The sequence below is a fragment of the Thunnus maccoyii genome, chromosome 16 (genome assembly GCF_910596095.1).
Source record: "Thunnus maccoyii chromosome 16, fThuMac1.1, whole genome shotgun sequence".
Taxonomy (NCBI): domain Eukaryota; kingdom Metazoa; phylum Chordata; class Actinopteri; order Scombriformes; family Scombridae; genus Thunnus; species Thunnus maccoyii.
In genome coordinates, this window is record NC_056548.1 from 11,157,988 (window position 1) to 11,178,197 (window position 20,210).

The 20,210-nt window shown below is 39.2% G+C and overlaps 2 protein-coding genes across 5 annotated transcripts; one reads left to right on the forward strand and one right to left on the reverse strand.

The window, feature by feature from the left end:
* Positions 1-171: 171 nt before the first annotated feature.
* On the forward strand, positions 172-19,296 carry keap1a (kelch-like ECH-associated protein 1a). Of its 4 annotated transcripts, none has more exons than XM_042389037.1 (13): positions 173-1,090; positions 6,675-6,818; positions 7,518-8,428; positions 9,830-10,029; positions 10,194-10,350; positions 12,118-12,210; positions 12,510-12,656; positions 12,864-12,970; positions 14,226-14,355; positions 14,595-14,791; positions 16,750-16,955; positions 17,058-17,234; positions 18,423-19,296. In XM_042389037.1, exons 3-13 carry the CDS (start codon positions 8,216-8,218, stop codon positions 18,599-18,601), a joined length of 1,806 nt encoding a protein of 601 aa, XP_042244971.1. In that variant the 5' UTR covers positions 173-1,090; positions 6,675-6,818; positions 7,518-8,215; the 3' UTR covers positions 18,602-19,296. The 4 variants fall into 4 exon arrangements, with proteins under 4 accessions (XP_042244973.1, XP_042244971.1, XP_042244972.1 ...); XM_042389038.1 differs by having other exon boundaries at positions 6,680-6,818; XM_042389039.1 differs by lacking the exon at positions 6,675-6,818 and having other exon boundaries at positions 172-1,090; positions 8,215-8,428.
* Positions 10,368-12,111, reverse strand: LOC121881318 (complement C1q tumor necrosis factor-related protein 3-like). The gene is made up of 2 exons (XM_042389040.1): positions 11,018-12,111; positions 10,368-10,863 (listed from the first exon to the last, which is right to left on the reverse strand). Exons 1-2 carry the CDS (start codon positions 11,052-11,054, stop codon positions 10,577-10,579), a joined length of 324 nt encoding a protein of 107 aa, XP_042244974.1. The 5' UTR covers positions 11,055-12,111; the 3' UTR covers positions 10,368-10,576.
* Positions 19,297-20,210: the final 914 nt, after the last annotated feature.

Consider the following 20,210-nt stretch of genomic DNA (forward strand, 5'->3'; position numbering starts at 1 on the left):
GTCTTTTGTGAATCTAGCTACTAATCAAACTCATTTTGCTAACTCTTGTTTGTGGGATCATGTTGTTTTCATACTTTTAACCACCATCACTGAATTTGTTGTTTAATAGTTTTCACAGTTTCAGAGCCGCTTCCAGTAAAAAGTTCAAGGCAATCTTCTGTCTGCACCAAACTTACATGCTTAGTGAGGGCAGAAGAGGAGCTGGAAGTATATAGTAAAGTCAAATTTGAGCACTCAAGTATGGTACAACAACCTCATACTTCACTAAACCAAGTAAATCCCACTAAAGCTCTTACTTACACTATCACTCTAACAAAAGGCACTTAAGTATTAGACAGTGATCATGTCACACTCAGTGGTGTTGTTTGTTCCGTCATTATAATATTCCTATATGTTGCTGTTGATAGCTTGTTGTGGTCCAGCAGAGCTGTTAAAACATCACCACCAGCCAAGATGATTCATCGGAGCAAAACACGGAAATGAAATGGGCAGAGCTTGTGTTATTTTTCTTAATGAAATCTTATCTTTCACACTAATTAGGAGCGGTTCTAAAATTCCGTCGAGACAAATTTCAGTGAACATGCGTGTTTATGTGAATGGATAAGATCATTCATGACATTACATGATACTGCTGTAGCATGTTTAAGCAGTGAGCAATAGTTCTTGAAAGCTCGTCCTGCTCAGACGGAGGTTCAGTTTCAGTTTGAGGAATGCTGCTCCTGACTTAATGCCATGTAGGTTTCTGTACATGCGTATTGCGCGCACAGTGTTTGCAGTGTACTACAGAGTTGCAGAGTCATGTTGGTTGGTGCAGAAATTCCTCCCCAGCACAGCTTTTGGACGTCTGCCCGCAGCGGCGCAGAGCAGCAGCGACACTCTCAGCTCGGCCCTTTCAGTACAAAACAACTTCAGTGTGGGGAATGACACTTCCTCTGCCTTTCTGACTGGATAGGGGGGGGGGGGGGGAGAGACTTGTGGTTCTCAACAAGTCGCGCCTGAACTCCCCGAGGTGATTCCTGTGATAGTGAGCCGTCTTCTCGGTGTGATATGGGGTTGAACAGCTGCTCTTTGAGGTGTTGCGCTATAGTAGGTGAGTGTGTTTGAAGCTTTTTAAAAGTGTCCCTGCATGTTTCACGTGCTAAGTGGACGCGCCCTATTGAGAGAAAAAAACATCACTCGTGTGTTTGTGATACAGCAGCACTCGTGACATTTGTCGCGTTACTTTTTTCAGCATGTAATACGCCTGTAGAGGATACCCTGTTTATAATTGTTGTCGTCGAGCATTCACTTTATTTCCTCAGTAGTGCGCAGACTCCTAAAAGGGAATTGAAACTTGTCTTGATCTGTAATTCATTTACAGAAGTCTGAGTGTTACTCAAATTGAGCTGTTGTGTGATTGTTTGTAAGTGAAGCATTTGTAATGTTTCTGAAACATCCTCATGGAAGAATAATCATTTAAAGGATGCAATTAGGGCTGCAACTAACTAACAGTTTTTGTAATGGATTAATCTGTCGATTAACTGATTAATCGTTTGGTCTAAAATGTCTAAGAATGGTGAAAATTAATAATAAGCTTCATTTATACAGATTCTTTTACATACAAAAGGCATCTCAAAGTGCTTAACAAAAAAGAAAAGAGCAGGCAATTTTGTCAACAACTGAAGTACTCAAAAACATTTTTAAAAATACTCTTCACAATTTCGCAGAGCCCACGGTGACATCATCAAGTTACTTATTTATCCAAGAAACAGTCCAGAAGATATTTAATTTGCAATTATACAAATCAAGAAAAGTGCCAAAGCCCCACATTTGAAAAGCTGGGACCATCAATTATTGAATAATTGAGTAACTGTTTCAACTTTATGTTTGCAATACAAACACCCGGTGAATCCCTGCCAGAAAATATCACATTATTCATCATCAAAGAAGAGGACTAAATAATACTGGGCAATATATCCATACTATATCGATATCGTGATATGAGACTAGATTTTGGATATCGTAATATCGTGATATGGCATAAGTGTTGTCTTTTCTTGGTTTTAAAGGCTGCGTTACAGTGAAGTGATGTAATTTTCTCAACATACCAGATGTTGTAGCTGTTCTATTATTTGCCTTTACCCACTTTGTCCATATCGCCCAGCCATAGGACTTAATACTTATTAAGACTGAACTAGAGTTGAAGTGATTAGATGATTAATCAATTAGCTAAGTTTTATTAAACTAATCCACAACAATTTTGATAACTGGCTAATCGTAAGTAATTTTTTAAGTAGAACTGCCAAACATTTGTTTTTTTTCTATGATAGTAAATTAAATAGTCTATGAGGGGGTTTTAAAATGTTTGTTGGGCCAAACAAGCAATTTAAACATGTCAAAACTTGGTTTTGGGAAATTGTGATGGACAGTTTTCACAGTTTTCTTACGTTTTATAGACAACATAGTTAAACATTTAATTGAGAAAATAAATGGCATAATAAATAATCATTAGTTGTATCCCTGGAATAATGCACCACTGAATACAACACACACTACAAAGCCCCAAAGGAGCAAAATAAGATTATTTGTTGGGTCAAGTGTCAATTTATCAGAAGTCATCAGTTCAGCGTGTACCCAAATGTTTTTGTGCACATACTTGCTACCAGTGATATCAAGACTTTTTCTCCGTTTAGTGATAAATAGGCGTAGGGTATATTTATAGTTGCTGATATGGTGAGCAGCATTGGGCAATCGTAGTTCTTCATGTTCTAGTGTTAATTCAGGTTATTTAGAATGCAGCTCATGACTTTATTATTATTATTATAATATTATTATAATAGTTATTTCTCTGTCAATCAAATGTCTTGAGAGGAGGCTTTTGGTCCGGACTTTCTGACTTTTCAATTTGTTGTGATTCTTTAAAACAACACAATGCTTTCGTTCCTTATCTGAGGAGGCTTTTGTTTCTTTCAAAGAAAATGAAGAAGCACCTTTGTTGTCAACAACCTTTGACCCCAGTCAGCTGTAATTGCAGTTGAAAGATGACACAGCAGAAGAGTTTGTGTCATTGCTGTTATGAAACAGTGCAAAACTCAAAACAGTAGTATATATAGTATAATATAATCTAGTGGCAATAAAATGAATCTCTTCATTTCTCAACAGCCTACAAACCAATCAATGTCAAATATAGGAGGATGCAGCCCACATAGGTGATGATGACAGGACGTAGGTATGTCAGGTTAAGTTCTTGAGTGAGCTTGCATATTTGCAAAGTGAAACCAAAACTAACCGGATCAAATATACACAGTGTAACAAAATCATGAACCTTGGTTCAGACTTTCAGGTGTGAAAAGGCCCTTAATTTGCCAAATATCACCACCTGAAGGTTATCAGTCTGTATTTCTAAACACGAGAAGGATCTTTCAGTTTGTTATGACACGGTTGAGTCGTGTGCTGTTGTGATTCTTTAAAACAACACAATGCTCTCATTCCTTATCTGAGGAGTTGTTCTTTTTTTCAAAGCAAATGAAGCAACACCTTTGTCGCCAACAACCTTTGACCCCAGTCAGCTGTAATTGCAGTTGAAAGATGACACGGCAGAAGAGTTTGTGTCATTGCTGTTATGAAACAGTGCAAAACTCGTGGTCATTACAGCTCAGCAGTTTTAGTCAGCATTTTCTCAAAGGTTAATCGAGAATATCTTCACTCATTTTGTGCCCTGTTGTACATTGTATGTTCAGGTCCAAGCTGACTGCACAGACTGTCCTGCCTGTCACCTGCCAACAGAAACACCCTGTAAATGGTTAACTCACTGTGTCTCTCTTGTTTCTTCTAATGAGTTCTGAACTAAGCCTGTGATTTATGGAGAACAAACAGTCTTGATGCCAAAAACAATGAGTTATTGTACAAATATTTCTGTCTTAAAAGCACAAATGCCATTTTATGAATACCACAGATCCCTCTTTTCTCTACAACTGTGTCAAAGACTACATGTCACAAAGTATTTTTATCAATGAAGGCCTAGTGGTCTGCATCTCCTTCCTCTCACTTCTCAACAGCCATTTGCGAAATAAATTTGACAAACCCAAACATTGCTACCACCTCTGGTATTACTGGTCAGGACTTTGGTCTAACTGGCATTTCGAAACATAGTTATGATGCATAAACCTGCAGAGCTAGTGTCACAGTGTTCCTGCGGGCTTGAGCAATGCTTTATATAGTAGCCAAGCTCTGCACACCGTGTTTACACAGTAATTCGCTGTGAACCCCCTTAAAGCTTGAGCGGGATAGTAGGACAGATTGATATATCATGCACAATGGGGCCTTTATGGAAAACTTAGTAACTCTACTGTATTGCAGCCTCTCTTCCTCTTTCTTTTACTGCCTCCTCGAACTGATCTCTCCCTCCGATATCTTCCTTCACCTGAATCTGGGGTCCAAGAGAAGATTCCTGCAATCTCTCTCCTCTTCCATTTTGTTTTTTTCTCTCTCTTGCTCACTGTATGTTGCCCTCAAAATCTCTTTTTCTCTGTACCACTCTCCCTCCCTTTCCGTCTCACTCTCTCGGTCATATGACCAGCACACAGGCTGACTGACTGTAGAGCGAGAGGTGAGGGAGCTTGAGGCTGAACAGATTTGATTGTGCAACTCCACAAAGCTGCACTACTTCAGACCAAACCAGTAATAACCCTCTCTTGCTTTGCACAGTAAAATACAAATAACCCAAACTGCCAGGTGCTGCAAGTATTCCTGTAGCTTTGCCACTTGTAGGATCAAGGTTTGTCCCTTTCATGCTAAAAAATTGATCTGCTGCATACATTTATATTGATTGAAAGGGGTTGTTGTGCAGATAAGTGAGTTGTAGCTAACAGGCCGCATTGCAGAATTCTTTTCTTGCTCTCTAACTCAAGAGCTGATTTGTTCTGCTTCGAGCCGTAGCAGCGAGTGACAATCTGTGGAATGCAGGGATTTCATGTTTGTAGGACATGCAGTCGGTTTGGATTTGCTGTTGTGTAAAGAGACGCAACACAAGTCAGAAGTATTTCAGCAGCTTATATTTGAGCATTTCTAGGTGATTTTTAAACATTTCACATGTAAAATACCCCAAAGCTTCAAGCTAGAGCTGCAGTGATTAGTCAAATAATCGATTAGATGATGGTAAGAAAATTTATGAGCAACTATTTTTATAATTGATTTTTTTTGTTTAAGTCATTTTTCAAGCAATTATGCCATTAAACATGTGATGGTTCCAGCTTCTCCAGTGTGAAGATTTGCAGCTATTCTGGTTGGACAAAACATTTGAAGACGTCACACTGGACTCTGTGAAACTACATTTTTCACCATTTTCTAATGTTTTATAGACCAACCAATGAATTGATTAATCAAGAAAATAAACAGCAGATTAATCGCTAATGAAAATAATTATTAGTTGCATCCTTGAAACAATATAAAAGAAGTCAGTGTAGGTCTAAGTGAATTGAGGAATGTTTTATTTTATTGCTCTTTATAATTCTAATCAAGATCCTGTAACAGAAACTTACTGTACTTATGTCCTAGAACTGATGCTAGTTTCTGTGTGTTTTTTCATATACATTAGCGTGTCTGCTAGACCTTTTTATTCTGACCTCCTCCATTTTTCTAGAAGCCTTGTGAGGCATAATGCTTAAAGTTAACAACTTGCCTTTTCTTTCACTAGTAAAGCTCAACCAATAGCTTATCACAAATGTATTGGTGTCAGCTCATATCTGGCCAATAAGTTACAAGAAATTGCAGTACAGAAATGGAAAAGATATGTTTGAATTAAGTTAGAAATTGTCTTCATTATTTGTCCACTAAAGAGCACTGACAGCTAAAGAGGAATATGAATCTACACCCAGGAGACGGTTAGCTTAGCTTTGCATAAAGACTTGAAACAGGGGAAGACAGCTGGCTACAGACTAAACAAATGTGCTGTTACGTTAATTAAACCCCCTGTTTCCAGTCTTTATGCTAAGCTAAGCAAACAGTCTCCTGGGTAAACTGTATATTTAAACTAAACTGCAAATTTCAGAGTGAATCCAATCTTCTCATCTAACTCTCGGCAAGAAAGCAAATAAGCATACTTCCCAAAATGCAGAACTACTATATTCCTCTATTCCTTAAAACATATCAGCTAATATTTAAGTGTTGGGTTTTTTTTTTTTTTTTTTTGTTTTGTTTTTTTTACTCAAATATGTCAGTACGGGCCTCAAAAATCCCGTGAGTCTGGCGCCAGTCATTAGCTGACATTTGCCTCCATGATAACTGCTGAGAGTGTTGCACTTATATTGAAGGGCTTATTAATTGACAAGCATCCAATGAAAAGCTTAATTAGTACTTTATTAGAGACAGGTGCACCATTTAAACCCATATAATTATGTGAAACCGACATTCGGTGCTTACATCATGTCATTTAGAGGTACCTGAATGGAATGATAAAGATCTTTCAATGAAACTGTCAGAAACATTTTTCAAGTCTCTCATACCGATTATTTACTTAGGTTTTCTAAATGACAGGTTATTGACATTGAATTTAGGAATACATTCCTTGAGATTTAACGCTACAGGATTTGGTGTTTGCAAACCCTTGACTGTGTATTTTGATTCACTGCCATTCTGTTACATCAGAGGCAGATAATTGTCATAATGTGTTCTTTTCTTGACATTTAATTACTAAGTTAAGATCGGCCTAGTTGGTCAAACAGGTTCCAGTCAGCACAGAGATGAGCTGGAGGATGACACCAGACTTCTGTGGCAGTAGGGAGTGGTTTTACCACACTTGCTCAGAGAATAACTAAGAACATTGGAGCTTCTGGTGTCTGGTAGGGAATCATTCATACCTTCTGTTGCTTTAAATAGTGTGAATGTGTTTTCTTATGTTTGGCAGCCTGCCGCTGTCTGCAGAATCTCAGTCACTCCTCTGTGAGTCATACTAAGTGTGACTGCTCAACCAAACAGTGTTGTGTAAAAAAAAAAAAAAAGAAACTGAGCACATTGTCAGGCTTGTTTTGAAGGGGATTGACGACCAGCTCTTTGTGGTAGCCGTGACATTGAACTGATTAAAAGTTTAGAATAAAATCCCTAAAAGCACATCATGTCAAAATCAATGTTAAATAGTAGGACTTGACTGATATGTTTTTTTCAGGGCTGGTACCAATTATTAGTACTCAAGGAGACCAATAACCAATATTAAGAACCAATATAAATTTGCAGTTAATATGAAAATCTTAGAAATTATTAGAACGCATGATTTTAATGCAAGAATATGCTTCATTTAGTACATCAAAACAGCTTTGGGAAGCTTTTAGCTGGTTTCAATTAAATTAGAATACATCTTTTCTGTTTCAGCTGGTAAGGAAGTGAAACATTGAGTGTGTGAAACTCACACACCCACACGTACACAAGGGAAAAACAACATATTCACATGAGATTTTCTTTTAGTTAGCTTTTCTTCAAACCACTAAAAGTCTCTCATCTTTATTGGGTTTTTTTGTTTTTTTGTTGTTTTTTTTTCTGTGCAGGATAAGCATCACAACAGACGGAGTTAAAGAAATCCCTGCCAGGACACATCAGATTGTGCAGTTACACACATTTGCCAACCACTTCCCCTTCATCTGTGGAACACTAGATTGCAGAGGACTCACTGAAATGTCAGAATGGATTACTCTGAAAACACTGAAACCTGTAAAATACAGACCAACAGCCATTTAATGATCATGGTTTGACTCATGCTTTGGGAACTGTCTGATCCTGATACAAATGCTGTCAGTCATGTTGGAGCCTGGATCTGTGGATGAGGGAGTATTATGTGGTTCACCAACAGCCTGCAAGTTTGTTTATCTGCCATATTTGCACAGAGAAACATATGACCTTAACTTAATTCATGCAGCAACTGGCTTTTTCGTCTGGAGTGCTGGCTCTGCCTGCTGGCTGCGACTGGGATCACCAATGGATAGTAAAGTCACACTGTTCACATCCTTAATTTCTTGTGAAATGTCTACTTACTGAATAGATTGTGTTCAATATGAAGAAAAATGGAGGAACTAAGGACATCTTCTCAGTGGAGCCTTTACATCGATGAATTGATGATCAAAGGAATTTCCTCTGTTGAGAGTCTGACCCCAATGGGAACTGAAAAAAACTGAACTGTCAAAGACTGTAAGACTGAACAGTTAATTACTGAAAAAAATCTGGAGTATTCCTCTTCCTGTGTCCCAGAATGAATTGCCCAATGAGGAAGAGACGTCCAACACGCGATTCTGATTTCTCAGCTATCGCGGTTCCCTCAATGCACGGGTCCGGGTACCTTGACTATACAGTTGAGACCCACGCTTCCAAGTCCCTGAAGGTCATGGATGAGTTCAGACGGCAGGAAATGTTGTGTGACCTGGTGCTTCATGTCACATACAAAGAAAGAACAGTTGACTTTAAGGTGAGACACTCACTGAACTGAAGTATCAGGAAACAGTTTGTGCCATTTTGTGTAGGGTCAAAAATATACCATCTGTAAATCTATCTATCTATCTATATGTGTGTGTATGTGTGTGTGTGTGTACATATATATGTATATGTGTGTATATATATATATATATATATATACATATTGTCAACTAAAATGCTTTCTATTATAAGATGGATGATATAAGTGAAGCCAAAATATCTCCTTTCCGTGATCTGCCATCTTGCTTGTGTGACGTCATTTCGAGCCAGAGTCTGTGCAGTAGAGTCAGGCGGCAGGATGACGGCCTGCTGGACACTCCCCTCTCAGCCGTCCCGCCACCTAATCGAGGCTTGAGTGCGGCTGTCACAGCTGTCAATCATGATGTCACACCCCCGCCCCCTTTTTATATTGTCAAATAACTAAAAAACAAACTTATCACTTGGACAAACATCAGTGTGATAAGAACTACCTAAAATGACAGAAACCATCTTTGGGAAAAATTTATTTGACATGTACTTTGATTTTTCAGTTTGGTTCATGTCCCATCCACTAACATGGAGGGGGCGGGACTTATGACCTATACTGCAGCCAGCCACCAGGGGGCGAACCAGATGTTTTGGCTTCACTTGGGGAGCTGTCAGTCAATGGCATCCACACACACACACAAACTCTGGACCCATCCCTACCATAGAAATACATGGACAGGCCTATCTCGTTATCATATTAGCATGACGAAAATTGGAAACGTGAGGAAAAAATACATGATAGATAGTTTATTTGAAAAATCAAATGAGCAAGTGAAAAAAAGTTAGAGGAGTAAAGTAAATTATTACTAATAATGCTTAATATCTACTTATTTTTATATGGTCATCTCTTATTCCAACATTATATTCTGTTCTATTACAGCTTTCAGTATACTGTAACATGTGCATGTTATTACTTCTCAGGCAGACACGTGTAGCCTACATAAATACATAAACAACTTAATCACTCTATTTACAACATCCCAACTATTCACATCAACTTATAAACCTTGCTTAGCCTTTTTTGTCTCATCCAGCCAACATGAAACTATAAACATCCTGTAGAACAGTTCTGTTACCCTGTGTATATGGTTTTTTACCCTCTTTTTTTCCCCGTCACCCTCTTCTTTTTGCATGTCACATTTTTGCTTTGTTGCATTGCATTTCAGCAATAAACAGAGTAAGAAAGTTTTTATTGATTGATTGATAACTAATGGGTGGTAGAGGCTTTTACCAACAATATTATCTATGACGTATTTAGTAAATACTCTACTCATCCGATAACAGACGCGATAAGCGGGCTGTTTATCTCTCCGCCATTGGCAAAGTGAATGCAATGTTTCTTTATCTTAAAATAATATTTTTTCAGGTGCACAGGGTGGTGCTGGCATCGTGTAGCCCCTACTTCAGAGCCATGTTCACCAGCAGCTTCAAAGAGTGTCGTGCCTCGGAGGTCACCCTGCGCGATGTCTGCCCCCAGGTGGTGGGAAGGCTCATTGACTTTGCCTACACTTCCCACATTACCGTGGGGGAGAAGTGTGTGTTGCACGTTCTTTTGGCTGCTATGAGGTAAACATATGTACAGCAGAACATTGTGTAGGAACGATTGTCATGGGTCACTGAAAACAGATGAACAGTTCAATGCATTAAAAAAGCATTTTGAATATACTTTTAGGTGGAGGATATACAGGCGTTAATGATTTTTTTCCTCTTTGCCTGTTCTGTTCTACAAGGTATCAGATGGAAGATGTGGCCAAAGCATGCTGTGACTTCCTCACTAAGCACCTTGGGCCGTCCAATGTCATCGGCATCGCCCGCTTTGCTGAGGAAATCGGCTGCGTGGAGCTGCACCAGCGCAGCCGAGAGTATATCAATACACACTTCAATGAGGTGAGGTGCAAGGACAGAAAAACAAGCTGACATACGCATGCAATTCTTAGGGTTGCTTTAAAGTTAGTCAAGTCAGGTCAATGTGTTTAATGAAAGCTTCTTTATTGCCTCTTGTACATATCACAACAACATACAGTAGGTTAAGCAAACGTGACATACAGTATATTTATTGAGCGAAGTGGAGGTGTTTTTCAGTAGCTTCTAAAATACTTCTATCATGTTATTCTCACATGGGAAAAAGGAGGAAACCACTAAAAATGTTGAAGTGCCGTGTGTCCCAATCAGTGACTCGGTACCCCGCAGGAAGACGCATGTGCACCACATCACCCTGAGACAGCTCCAGGATTACTCCATTGGACACATGCTCATGGTCATCCCAGTGATTCCAGGCATAGTCCAGAAGAACTCTTTGGTCATTCTTGTGCAATGCTACACCCATGTGGTGGCTTTTCCGGTCATCCATGGCATTGAATCTGAAGAAGTAGACGCCATTGACAGGGGCGCTGAAGAAACCTGCGTTGGAGTACAAAGAAATAGACAGAGAGCTGAGCAAAATCTGCCATTTATCATTTTCTAATAATAATCTACTCTCTACCTACTCTCTAAGCATGCACAAAACACATATTAACATACAATTACGCATGTACACACGTTTCATATTCTATACCTGAGTAGACGTTGTAAGCATTGCCGATGTTAGTCATGACTTTTGGGTAGATCAGTGTTGTTTCAACATTAAAGGGCCCAACTGGTCCAGTTAAAGCCACTGAGAAGGCCACTTTGTGTCCATTTGTGAATATAGAGCATTAAAAAGTGGTTATTATTGTGGCATATCCGTATCCCACTGTACGTTCTACTATAACAGTTTTCTTAACAAGTTTCTTGTGGATCATATCTTCAAGCTGGCTCACACCAGCTGATAGTTGTGCCCCCATGACTGACAGCTGGGTTGTTTGGTCTTATAGAATAAAAGGATATCATGACCACTTAAAATTGTTCATGTATTAAAGTTCTAGTTGTTTTTTCCTCCGTCCACAATTGATCATATTTGTTTGTGAGTAATCACTCTGAGTTTGTTACCTGCCAGCTTTTTTTCCAGCTCCTTTGCCTTCTCGTTGTACAGAAGTAACTCTGTTTTGGTGACATCCAGCTCTGTTCTCAGATCCTTCACTGAGTTCTCCTGATCTTTTACCTTAAGTTCGCTTGCTGCCAGTCTGCTCTCCATCAGCCTCAGCTCCTCCACCGTGGCTCTCAGCGCTCTCACCTCATCGCTGAGGTCAGACCCTGAGGCCGTCTCTGCCTGAACCAAAGCCCCTGACAGGCAAAGTGTCAGGAGCAAAGCTGTAGCACTCTTCATTCTGTCTTCAGATCTTGAAGCAGGCAGTAAGGCAGTAGTACATCTCATTGGGTCATCTCTTTTATACTGAATTATTAGCTGTGCGATTATGTTGTAATAACATGGAAAACTGCACAGCTGCAGCGTTTAAATGTTAATGGGTAACCTGAAACAAATACCATTAATCTCTCAAGGACAGAATTTGCACTTTGGCTTCATCACCTTGGTCTCTGTCTGATTACTGTTTTATTTTTGATGATGGTCTTTTTCTAAGTCTGACACCCAACCACCAACTCATGTCAGTCATTAGAGAGTAATTTTAACAAAACATCCATTCAAGGAAATGAAATATAAAAAATCTACATATTAAGTACTCAAACATGCCTTTATCTGAAGGTATTCATGTGTGCTGGTGTGTCCCTCTGTCCTAGGTGACTAAAGAAGAAGAATTCTTCAGCCTCTCTCACTGCCAGCTGCTGGAGCTCATCAGTCAGGACAGTCTCAAGGTGCTCTGTGAGTCTGAGGTGAGTGACATTAAAAAAATAAGTAAAAGTTGACCGCCAGGCATGTACGGAACATACTTAAATCATAGTATTTTTTCACATTTTCTTATTATTACAGATTTGGGTTGAACATTGAGCACTGAACTGTAAATAGTAAATTTGGTCTGTAGTGTCAAATTTAGATGTGTGTCACAGACCATTCATCTTATGCTAAAAAGATAAATCATATCCTAAGAAATCTGCACAAGTTCAAGTTCTCATAAGAGTGTATCTAGATGCACATTACACATATATGATATCTTTGAATACATTCATGTCAGGTGTATAAAGCCTGTACAGACTGGGTCCGCTGGGATTTGGAGGGTCGAGCCCAGTACTTACATGCCCTCCTGAATGCTGTCCATATCTACGCCCTGCCTCCTAAGTTCCTAAAGAACCAGCTCCTGTCCTGCCCCATCCTCAGCAAGGTAATCTGCATGCTCAAATTTTGTTTTTGTTTTTTTTGTTATGGAAATGCAGAGAGAGATGAGATCAATGCTCACAAAAGATAACTAATATTTTCTATTGTTATTGTATACTTATTCAAAAAACTTGTAATTTCTTCAATATTTCAATGAACTCAGTCACCTGCTCTTTACAGATTTTAACTCTTCCACCCTTCCTTTTAACTGCAGGCCAATTCCTGTAAGGATTTCCTTTCTAAAATCTTCCGGGATATGACATTAGGGAAGCTTCCTCCTGCACCACTCCGGGGAACCCAGCTCATCTATGTCGCTGGCGGGTACTTATCACATATATCCTTAGCAAAATTGTATTTTTTCAATTCACTACCAGTTGCACACAATAGTTAAGGCTAAAGCAAACCGTTTAGGACATATTTCAGATATTAATGAGTAGAAAATGTAATTGAAATGACTATGTTATATATTTTTATTCTTCTGTATAATCTTTACACATTGTATAAAGACAACACTTGGTGCCAGTAAGTTCACACTTAAAGATATGCACGTTCATGAGCTGGGTTCACAAGTGAGATGTCCACTTGTAATACACAACTTGTGTGGGTTTGCTTTTATGAAAGTTATTATTGGATCATATTGGCATGAAAGCACCTCATGGATCCATCTATCTGCCCCTGTTAGGAAGTTATCCACTTCCTGAAAGAGGTGCCTGCTTTCTGGGTTCATGTTTGCATCATTCTATTGTTAAGTCCATAATTATAGTGACATACTTCTTGTTGACTTATTTTTCTCTGTCATAAAGCAAAGTTGGTTTTTAGCCAATGATTCAAGCTTAAAACTAGCATTAAAACGCTTTCACTTTTGCACCATTGTTTCTTTTTTTATCAGTAACAAATCATTTCATTAACTTGAATAGTTTGGTGTAACGCTGATAGAGAAGCACAAATGCAAACAGGATATGCAGTGTGTTCCTGGTCCAACTAACACTGAGAAGAGAAATGATATGAGTCATAGATATGAGTCAAGTCCCACCATGCAGCATACTTATATCAGCATCATAAGTTATTGTCCCCGTAGAGCATATACTCCATACTTTTTCAAAAATGTGTCTTATTTAGTTCTTGTGCGCTGGGCCTTCATCTGATGTAAACTCTTCATTATGTCTTCAGATCTTGAAGCTCAAATTTGTTGTCTGAATGACTTGCAAAGACACAGTCCTCTTTTAGTGAACTGTGAAATAACTACTCTTGATGCTGATCAAAAGATGAAGTTACAGGTAGCACATGAGTCACCTAAGAAGCTACAGAACATTACATCTTATATGTGGTTTTTTGCATACCTAATTGGTCACACCTTAGCAGCACATCTCATTGGTTACTATACTCATACTAAATAAATCACATTACATACTGTGCTGCTATGTTACGATAGAAACAGCACATCTGCAGTGTTCAATGGTTACCTGTCTCAAAGACAAAACTTGACACTTTGGTACTTTTTTGTCAATACAATGCACATGCTCTCATTTTCTCTGTCTCTTCTTCTACTCACTCACTTTGACTTATCTCTGCTCAGATACCGGCAGCATTCACTGGCCTCCATGGAGGCTTATGATCCCAGGAGGAATGTCTGGATAAAACTGGCTGACATGGGGACTCCATGCAGCGGCCTGGGAGCCTGCGCACTTTTTGGACTGCTCTACACTGTAGGTTGGCCCAAAAAGTCAAACCATTCCACCAGTCATGTAACAGCTTCAATGAGATGACATTATAAAAACATGGATAGTTTCATGTTCTGGTTTACAATCCAAGATGAGGCATGATGCAATACATTACAACACAATAATATTTACTGGTTTAGTTTGTGCCATTGTACTGGCATTATTCAGTATAAATTTGATAGTCAACATAATTTCTGTTGTGATGTCTCTTTTTGTGAACGCAGGTTGGTGGCAGAAACCTGTCGCTTCAAAACAACACCGAGTCCAGCGCCCTGTGTTGCTACAACCCCATGACCAACCAGTGGAGCCAGCGGGCCTCCCTCAACATCCCCAGGAACAGGGTCGGGGTGGCCGTCGTGGACGGCTGCATCTATGCTGTAGGAGGTTCCCAGGGCTCCACGCATCACAACACGGTGGAGAGGTGAGATATTACAGAGGCGTTTGCTCGGCGTATGAGTGCGTGACGATTTATTTATTTAACTAGGCACTCAAGAAGTAATTTGATTTTAATGACACCTTATTTTACTGGGATGAAGGTAATGAGCGCGGATTTTCCTTTCCTTCACACACATTCTTAGATTAAGTGCAGTTTACCTCAGTGTAAGTATGGATAATAACATGAGAGACGGGAAATGAATAGCTGCCATTCAACCCAAGGAGCAGTCAAGAAGTTCACAGGTATTCCTCTTAGCCTAATTAGACAACAACACAAGCTCTTTCAAGACATGTTGAGACACACGTCCCAGGAATGTTGATCCTGTTGGGAATGCTTCACATCTCGTTGCTGCCACCGCTGAACAGGGAGGAGTTTTAATAGTGTTATAAATCAGTGTCAATCAATTAATAACAAGTCTGAGAAATGACAGTTCTTTTGGTACTATTAGTTTTTTTCCATATCAAAAGAACTGTGCATCAAATGCAACCTTAATCCCTTTTTATATTCACGCATATAGATTTCTAAAAGATGCCAGTCTCAAGAGACTTATTAGAACTCATCAGACACCACTTGGAAGTCTTTTTATGAGAAGCTGCTAAATATAATGAAAGCTGATAAAACTATTGAAATGAAAACTCAATGTGAGACACATTAAAGGAGATTAGAGCATTTATAGTAACAATGGTTGGCAGAAAAGACTCTGCTCCTGAGGATGCTTCACAGAAGAATCCAAGCAACATGCAAGAGATCACTGAAATGTGCCTTGATGTATGTCCCTTTAGGTGCACATGCAATCATTTCAGGGTTCAGAGCACAGGCTCAGTGTCAACACAGTGACCCAATGAGTGACTTGGATGTTGTGCCTTTCTCAAGGGCACTTAACCATCATTGGAGGGCAGATGATGTAATATCAGCCATCTTCCTGTCCGCAGTTTACAGCTGGAATACACCCAGTGCCAAGGACTGAAGCAACAACCTTTCAATCATTAACCAGTTAGTGAACCTGCTGTCCAACCTGCCTCATCATGATTCAGTTATGTGTTGTTGTTGTTTTATCCTTCAGTATTTGTATTTTATAACATGTAGAATAACAGAATATTCTGTATTTTTGCGTTAGTCTGTCTCTCAATAGCCTAACAAGCCTACTTTTGCTACTGAAGATGTAAATCTTTAAAAACAGGTCATGAATGTATACTTAAGTTTCGTTGAGGACTATTTTCAGCTGTGGATTTGGTGCTGTTGTGAGTATTTACGGCAGCAGGACAGTTTGTATCGGATTGACTCAACATAAACTACAGTCCTCATGTTTGTCATAATGAAGATACACAGCTCATTTTTGTGTTTTCAATAGTTTTTGGTCAACAATCGAGGTCTAGGGCACAGAGGATATGCAGTATCAGGCTACACAAGCTATACTTGTTAGTAAGATTAATTCATTGTTGGTTTTGCTCTTTTTATGGGATTCATTGACAATAGATAAATATAGAACCTCACCAGACATGCGTACACTGTAGGAAATGTGCCCTATAAGACATCTAGCTTCCAGCATGATGAGATAAATTTGACCTTAGACCTGTAAGCCCCTCTTTTCTTTTCTTTTTTTTACAAATATGGACATGGAGTCTATCAGACTACAGAATCCTGTGGACTGTTGTGTCTCTGTCTACTCTCACTGGTGTTACAACATCTTTGGCTTCAAGTAAACCTCATCAATTGTTGCCAAACATGGTTGCCAGCTTAATCTAATCCACTTAAAGTTGACTGGCTCGTGTAGATTGAGAAGGTCGCTGCGCACAGCCCCGCCTCTCTGAATCCTCGTAGTTCAAATGGACGATTTACAGAATTGGTGCACTAATTTGATTATTTTAATTGTCAGGAAAAAAAAATCTTAACATATTATGACTACATTGACTACAAGCACTGCACTACTGTTTGGTTTGCAGGTGGGATCCAGAGTCTAATCGCTGGTCCTTTGTTTGCCCGATGTCAGTGGCTCGCCTGGGTGCCGGGGTGGCAGCGTGTGGGGGGGCTTTGTATGTGGTCGGAGGTTTTGATGGGCAAAACCGCTGGAACACTGCTGAGAAATACCAGCCTGACACTAACACCTGGCACCAACTGGCTCCCATGAGTACTGTACGCAGCGGGTTAGGTGAGAATACGTGTACTTTTGTCATCATGAGAGCTAATCTGAGATTTTAACAAACAAAATTTTGGCTATTTTTTTTTTTAACCACTCTTTCTTTCTTTGCAGGGTTAGTAAGCGTCAACTCTTACCTGTATGCTATAGGTGGCTATGATGGACAGAGCCAGCTGTGCTCTGTGGAACGTTACAATATAGCCAGGAACATTTGGGAGCCCAGAGCCTCCATGCAGTACTGTCGCAGTGCACATGGAGTCACGGTCCACCAGGGATGCATCTTTGTGCTCGGTCAGTCATGTCACTAATCCAACATCATAAAAGTGTTAAAGGCCCTGAAAAGCACATTTTTTAAATCAGCTTCTTAATATAATCTTCTGCCAAAATTAAAACAGTTTTGGTTATTTCACATTAGAGATTTTTTTTTAAATATTTTTGTTATTTCTGTACTTTTTCTCACTAGTTTGAAGTGGGCGGGGGTTAGTTGGAAAAAAGGTGATGTTACATACTTACTCAGTCCTGATGACACAGATAAGCTTAGTAGGGTGTTAAACTCTCAGTGGTTTCAGGTTGATTTTCTTGCTGACGTCTCTCTGAACATCCTGTGACTTTCCGGAATCCTGCACTGAGATGAGCGAACATCTGAGTTGATAAAAATGTTGATACATTCATCTGACTCACCTTGAATTATTACCCAACACTCAGATCAATGAGCTTAAGGAGCAGCAGCGAGTTGTAGACTTTTTGTGCCCTAAGTTTTGCCTCTCAGGGTACAGCCTGCCCTACCTAATTGGTGAAGGTTGTTGGGGCTGTTTACAGCTTGAGAGAAATACCTGCACATACTAAACAGGACAGAAAAAAGATACTTCCAGCTACGTTTTTCGAGTTAAATAACATAATTTGATCTATTTCTATTTACAGTAAATATTGTCCTAAAAAGAAATAAGAATTGAACATCAGTCAGAAATAATACAGTAAAGTACAGTGCTCTTTGTATGAAGCATAAAAAAAAAATCTCCTTTTAGAAGATGTTTATGCATGTTGAAGCATTAATAATACAGACTTGTTAAGTAATGAATTAATTTTGATGAATTAGTAAGCAGTCAGGTCAGGAGGTGGCCAGTGAGATGCTGCGCTGCACTGTTTTATTTCAATGAGGCACAATGGTTCAGCGTTGTTTAATTAAATAGATTATGTATGGTTCAAATGTTAAGAGTAAACAGATAAGAAGCAGGAAAATGAAATGTCAGATCCACAAGTAACAACATTAGTAATTTAATCAACCAAGAAGTAAAAATTTGTCTTTTTAAAAATATAATTTTACTAATCCATTTGTAAATTGAAAAATTAATGAAAGATAATAATTAATTTTAATTATTAATTGACACAATTGTTGAACATTTCCCTAATTGGCTTATTAACAGATTCATTAACTGTGTTGTGTGTATGTGTGTGCGTTTGTGCCTACTGTCTATTCAGGGGGTTTTAACCAGCATGACTTCCTGTCCAGCGTGGAGTGTTACTGTCCAGAAAGAAATGAATGGACGTGCGTCACCAACATGCCCATCGGACGCAGCGGCATAGGCGTCGCTGTTACCATGGAGCCCTGTCCTGGCAGCCTGCCAGAAGAAGAGGAGGACGAGGACGGAGCCACATAGGATGAGTGTGAAATCTGTCAAAATCTTAAGTGTTGAATGCAGTTCGAAGTGGTGCTGCTTTTCAAGAGAGGGTTAAGTGCATTAAATAAAAAAACATTCCAGTACAAAACCCCTCACACATCTCCCCAGCCTGCAAGGATCTCATTTGTCTCGCAACGTGGAATACTGCAGGTAGAGTTTCTATGAAAATGGAAATGTTGACGAGGAAGAGTATTTCTACATCTAACGGGGGGATCAAGTGATACAGAAAGAAAAACTGGCACATTGCAGTGACCTCGCAATGAACAAGGTGCTACAGATGTAATCTCAAATAATGCTTCTATTTAATTGAATGTTGTTTGTAATCTCGCTAAGTGTTTTATTTCGATTGCAAATTTACATGCCTGACAGTAAACTTCAGTGTCCTAGTGTTTAATTCCTCTCAGTATGTATCTCTACCTCTATGTGTCTCCCTGTCTAAATGAGCACTTTTCTCATGTTTTCTTCATATTGTGCCAATATAGTTTCACCAAGAACTGCCAAATTTTTGAATTTCATTGTGATTTTATGTTATTTTTTTGTGTGTGAATTCACTATATTTGTGAGTTTCTGGACATAAAGTTAATCAAATATGTTTTACTCCTGCACTATATGTTCATCATTGTGATTAAGTTTCTTTCATATGCACTGATGTAAGTAAAAGCAAATGTGTCTTACTGACCTCTTGCGATCTCAGTTATTTGGATGCTTCCAATAGGTGTGTATGTGGCCTCAATATGTAACAGCACATACACAACCACTAGATGGTGGAATAAGTCCAAAAACAGCTGCACACTGCTACATAAAAATGTCTGTTTTTCTTGTTTTACCATTATAAGAACCCATACAGAACTCCCATTATACAAACAGCTTACAACATGAACGACTGATGAATAACAACAAAAATAATATACATATTAAAATGTGCACACTATTTTTATGTTGTGAACACTGATCTCCTGTTTGGATGAAGAGTATTTCTCCATGTTTCATATATAATGGAACATGGATAATATTTGAAATAATGTGAAATAATTAGCCAGTGGATCCCTCACAGCGACCTTTATTTCAGTAGTCCTGAAGAAAGACAGAGGGTACTGGAGTCACTACAGCGTTAGTCATCAACCCGCAGACGTCACCCGTGTGTTTACTTGTCTCTCTCTGCACTGCTGTTCTATCTCCTCCATGGCTCACCTGCAATTATCCCAGCAGGCCACCACAGAAGACAGATCTGGACGCAGCTATTATTCAAATGTAGCCTCAGTTGTCTCATCATGTTGAGATTTTTGACAGGGAAAGAGACACCAATTAAGGGGAAGGAAAATGTCCATGTTTATTTTATCGCTTTTCTGCAATAATAGACAGGCAGGTGATTGTGGTCACATGTATATCTCCCTTTGACTCTCAAATTTCAAACTCATGGACACACAGTTCATTGTGAGCATCCATTATTGACAGAGCAACCTGTTGGGCAATGAGCAGAGATGGAGTGGCAGCAGAGCAGAGACCTGGTTATGTGTTCGGGCCCCAGAGAGTGAGAGCGGAGACAGAGGAGGGAGTAGAGGGCTCTTACTCACTACTTAAAGCCCTA

Coding starts and splice junctions, on each gene's coding strand:
- LOC121881318 (XM_042389040.1), bottom strand. CDS start 11,054: ATGACTAACATCGGCAATGCTTACAACGTCTACTCAG. Junction 10,864..11,017: donor TGCTTACAACGTCTACTCAG/GTATAGAATATG, acceptor ACTCCAACGCAG/GTTTCTTCAGCGCCCCTGTC.
- keap1a (XM_042389039.1), top strand. CDS start 8,216: ATGAATTGCCCAATGAGGAAGAGACGTCCAACACGCGATTCTGATTTC. Junction 10,030..10,193: donor GTTCTTTTGGCTGCTATGAG/GTAAACATATGT, acceptor CTGTTCTACAAG/GTATCAGATGGAAGATGTGG. Junction 17,235..18,422: donor GGGATGCATCTTTGTGCTCG/GTCAGTCATGTC, acceptor CTGTCTATTCAG/GGGGTTTTAACCAGCATGAC.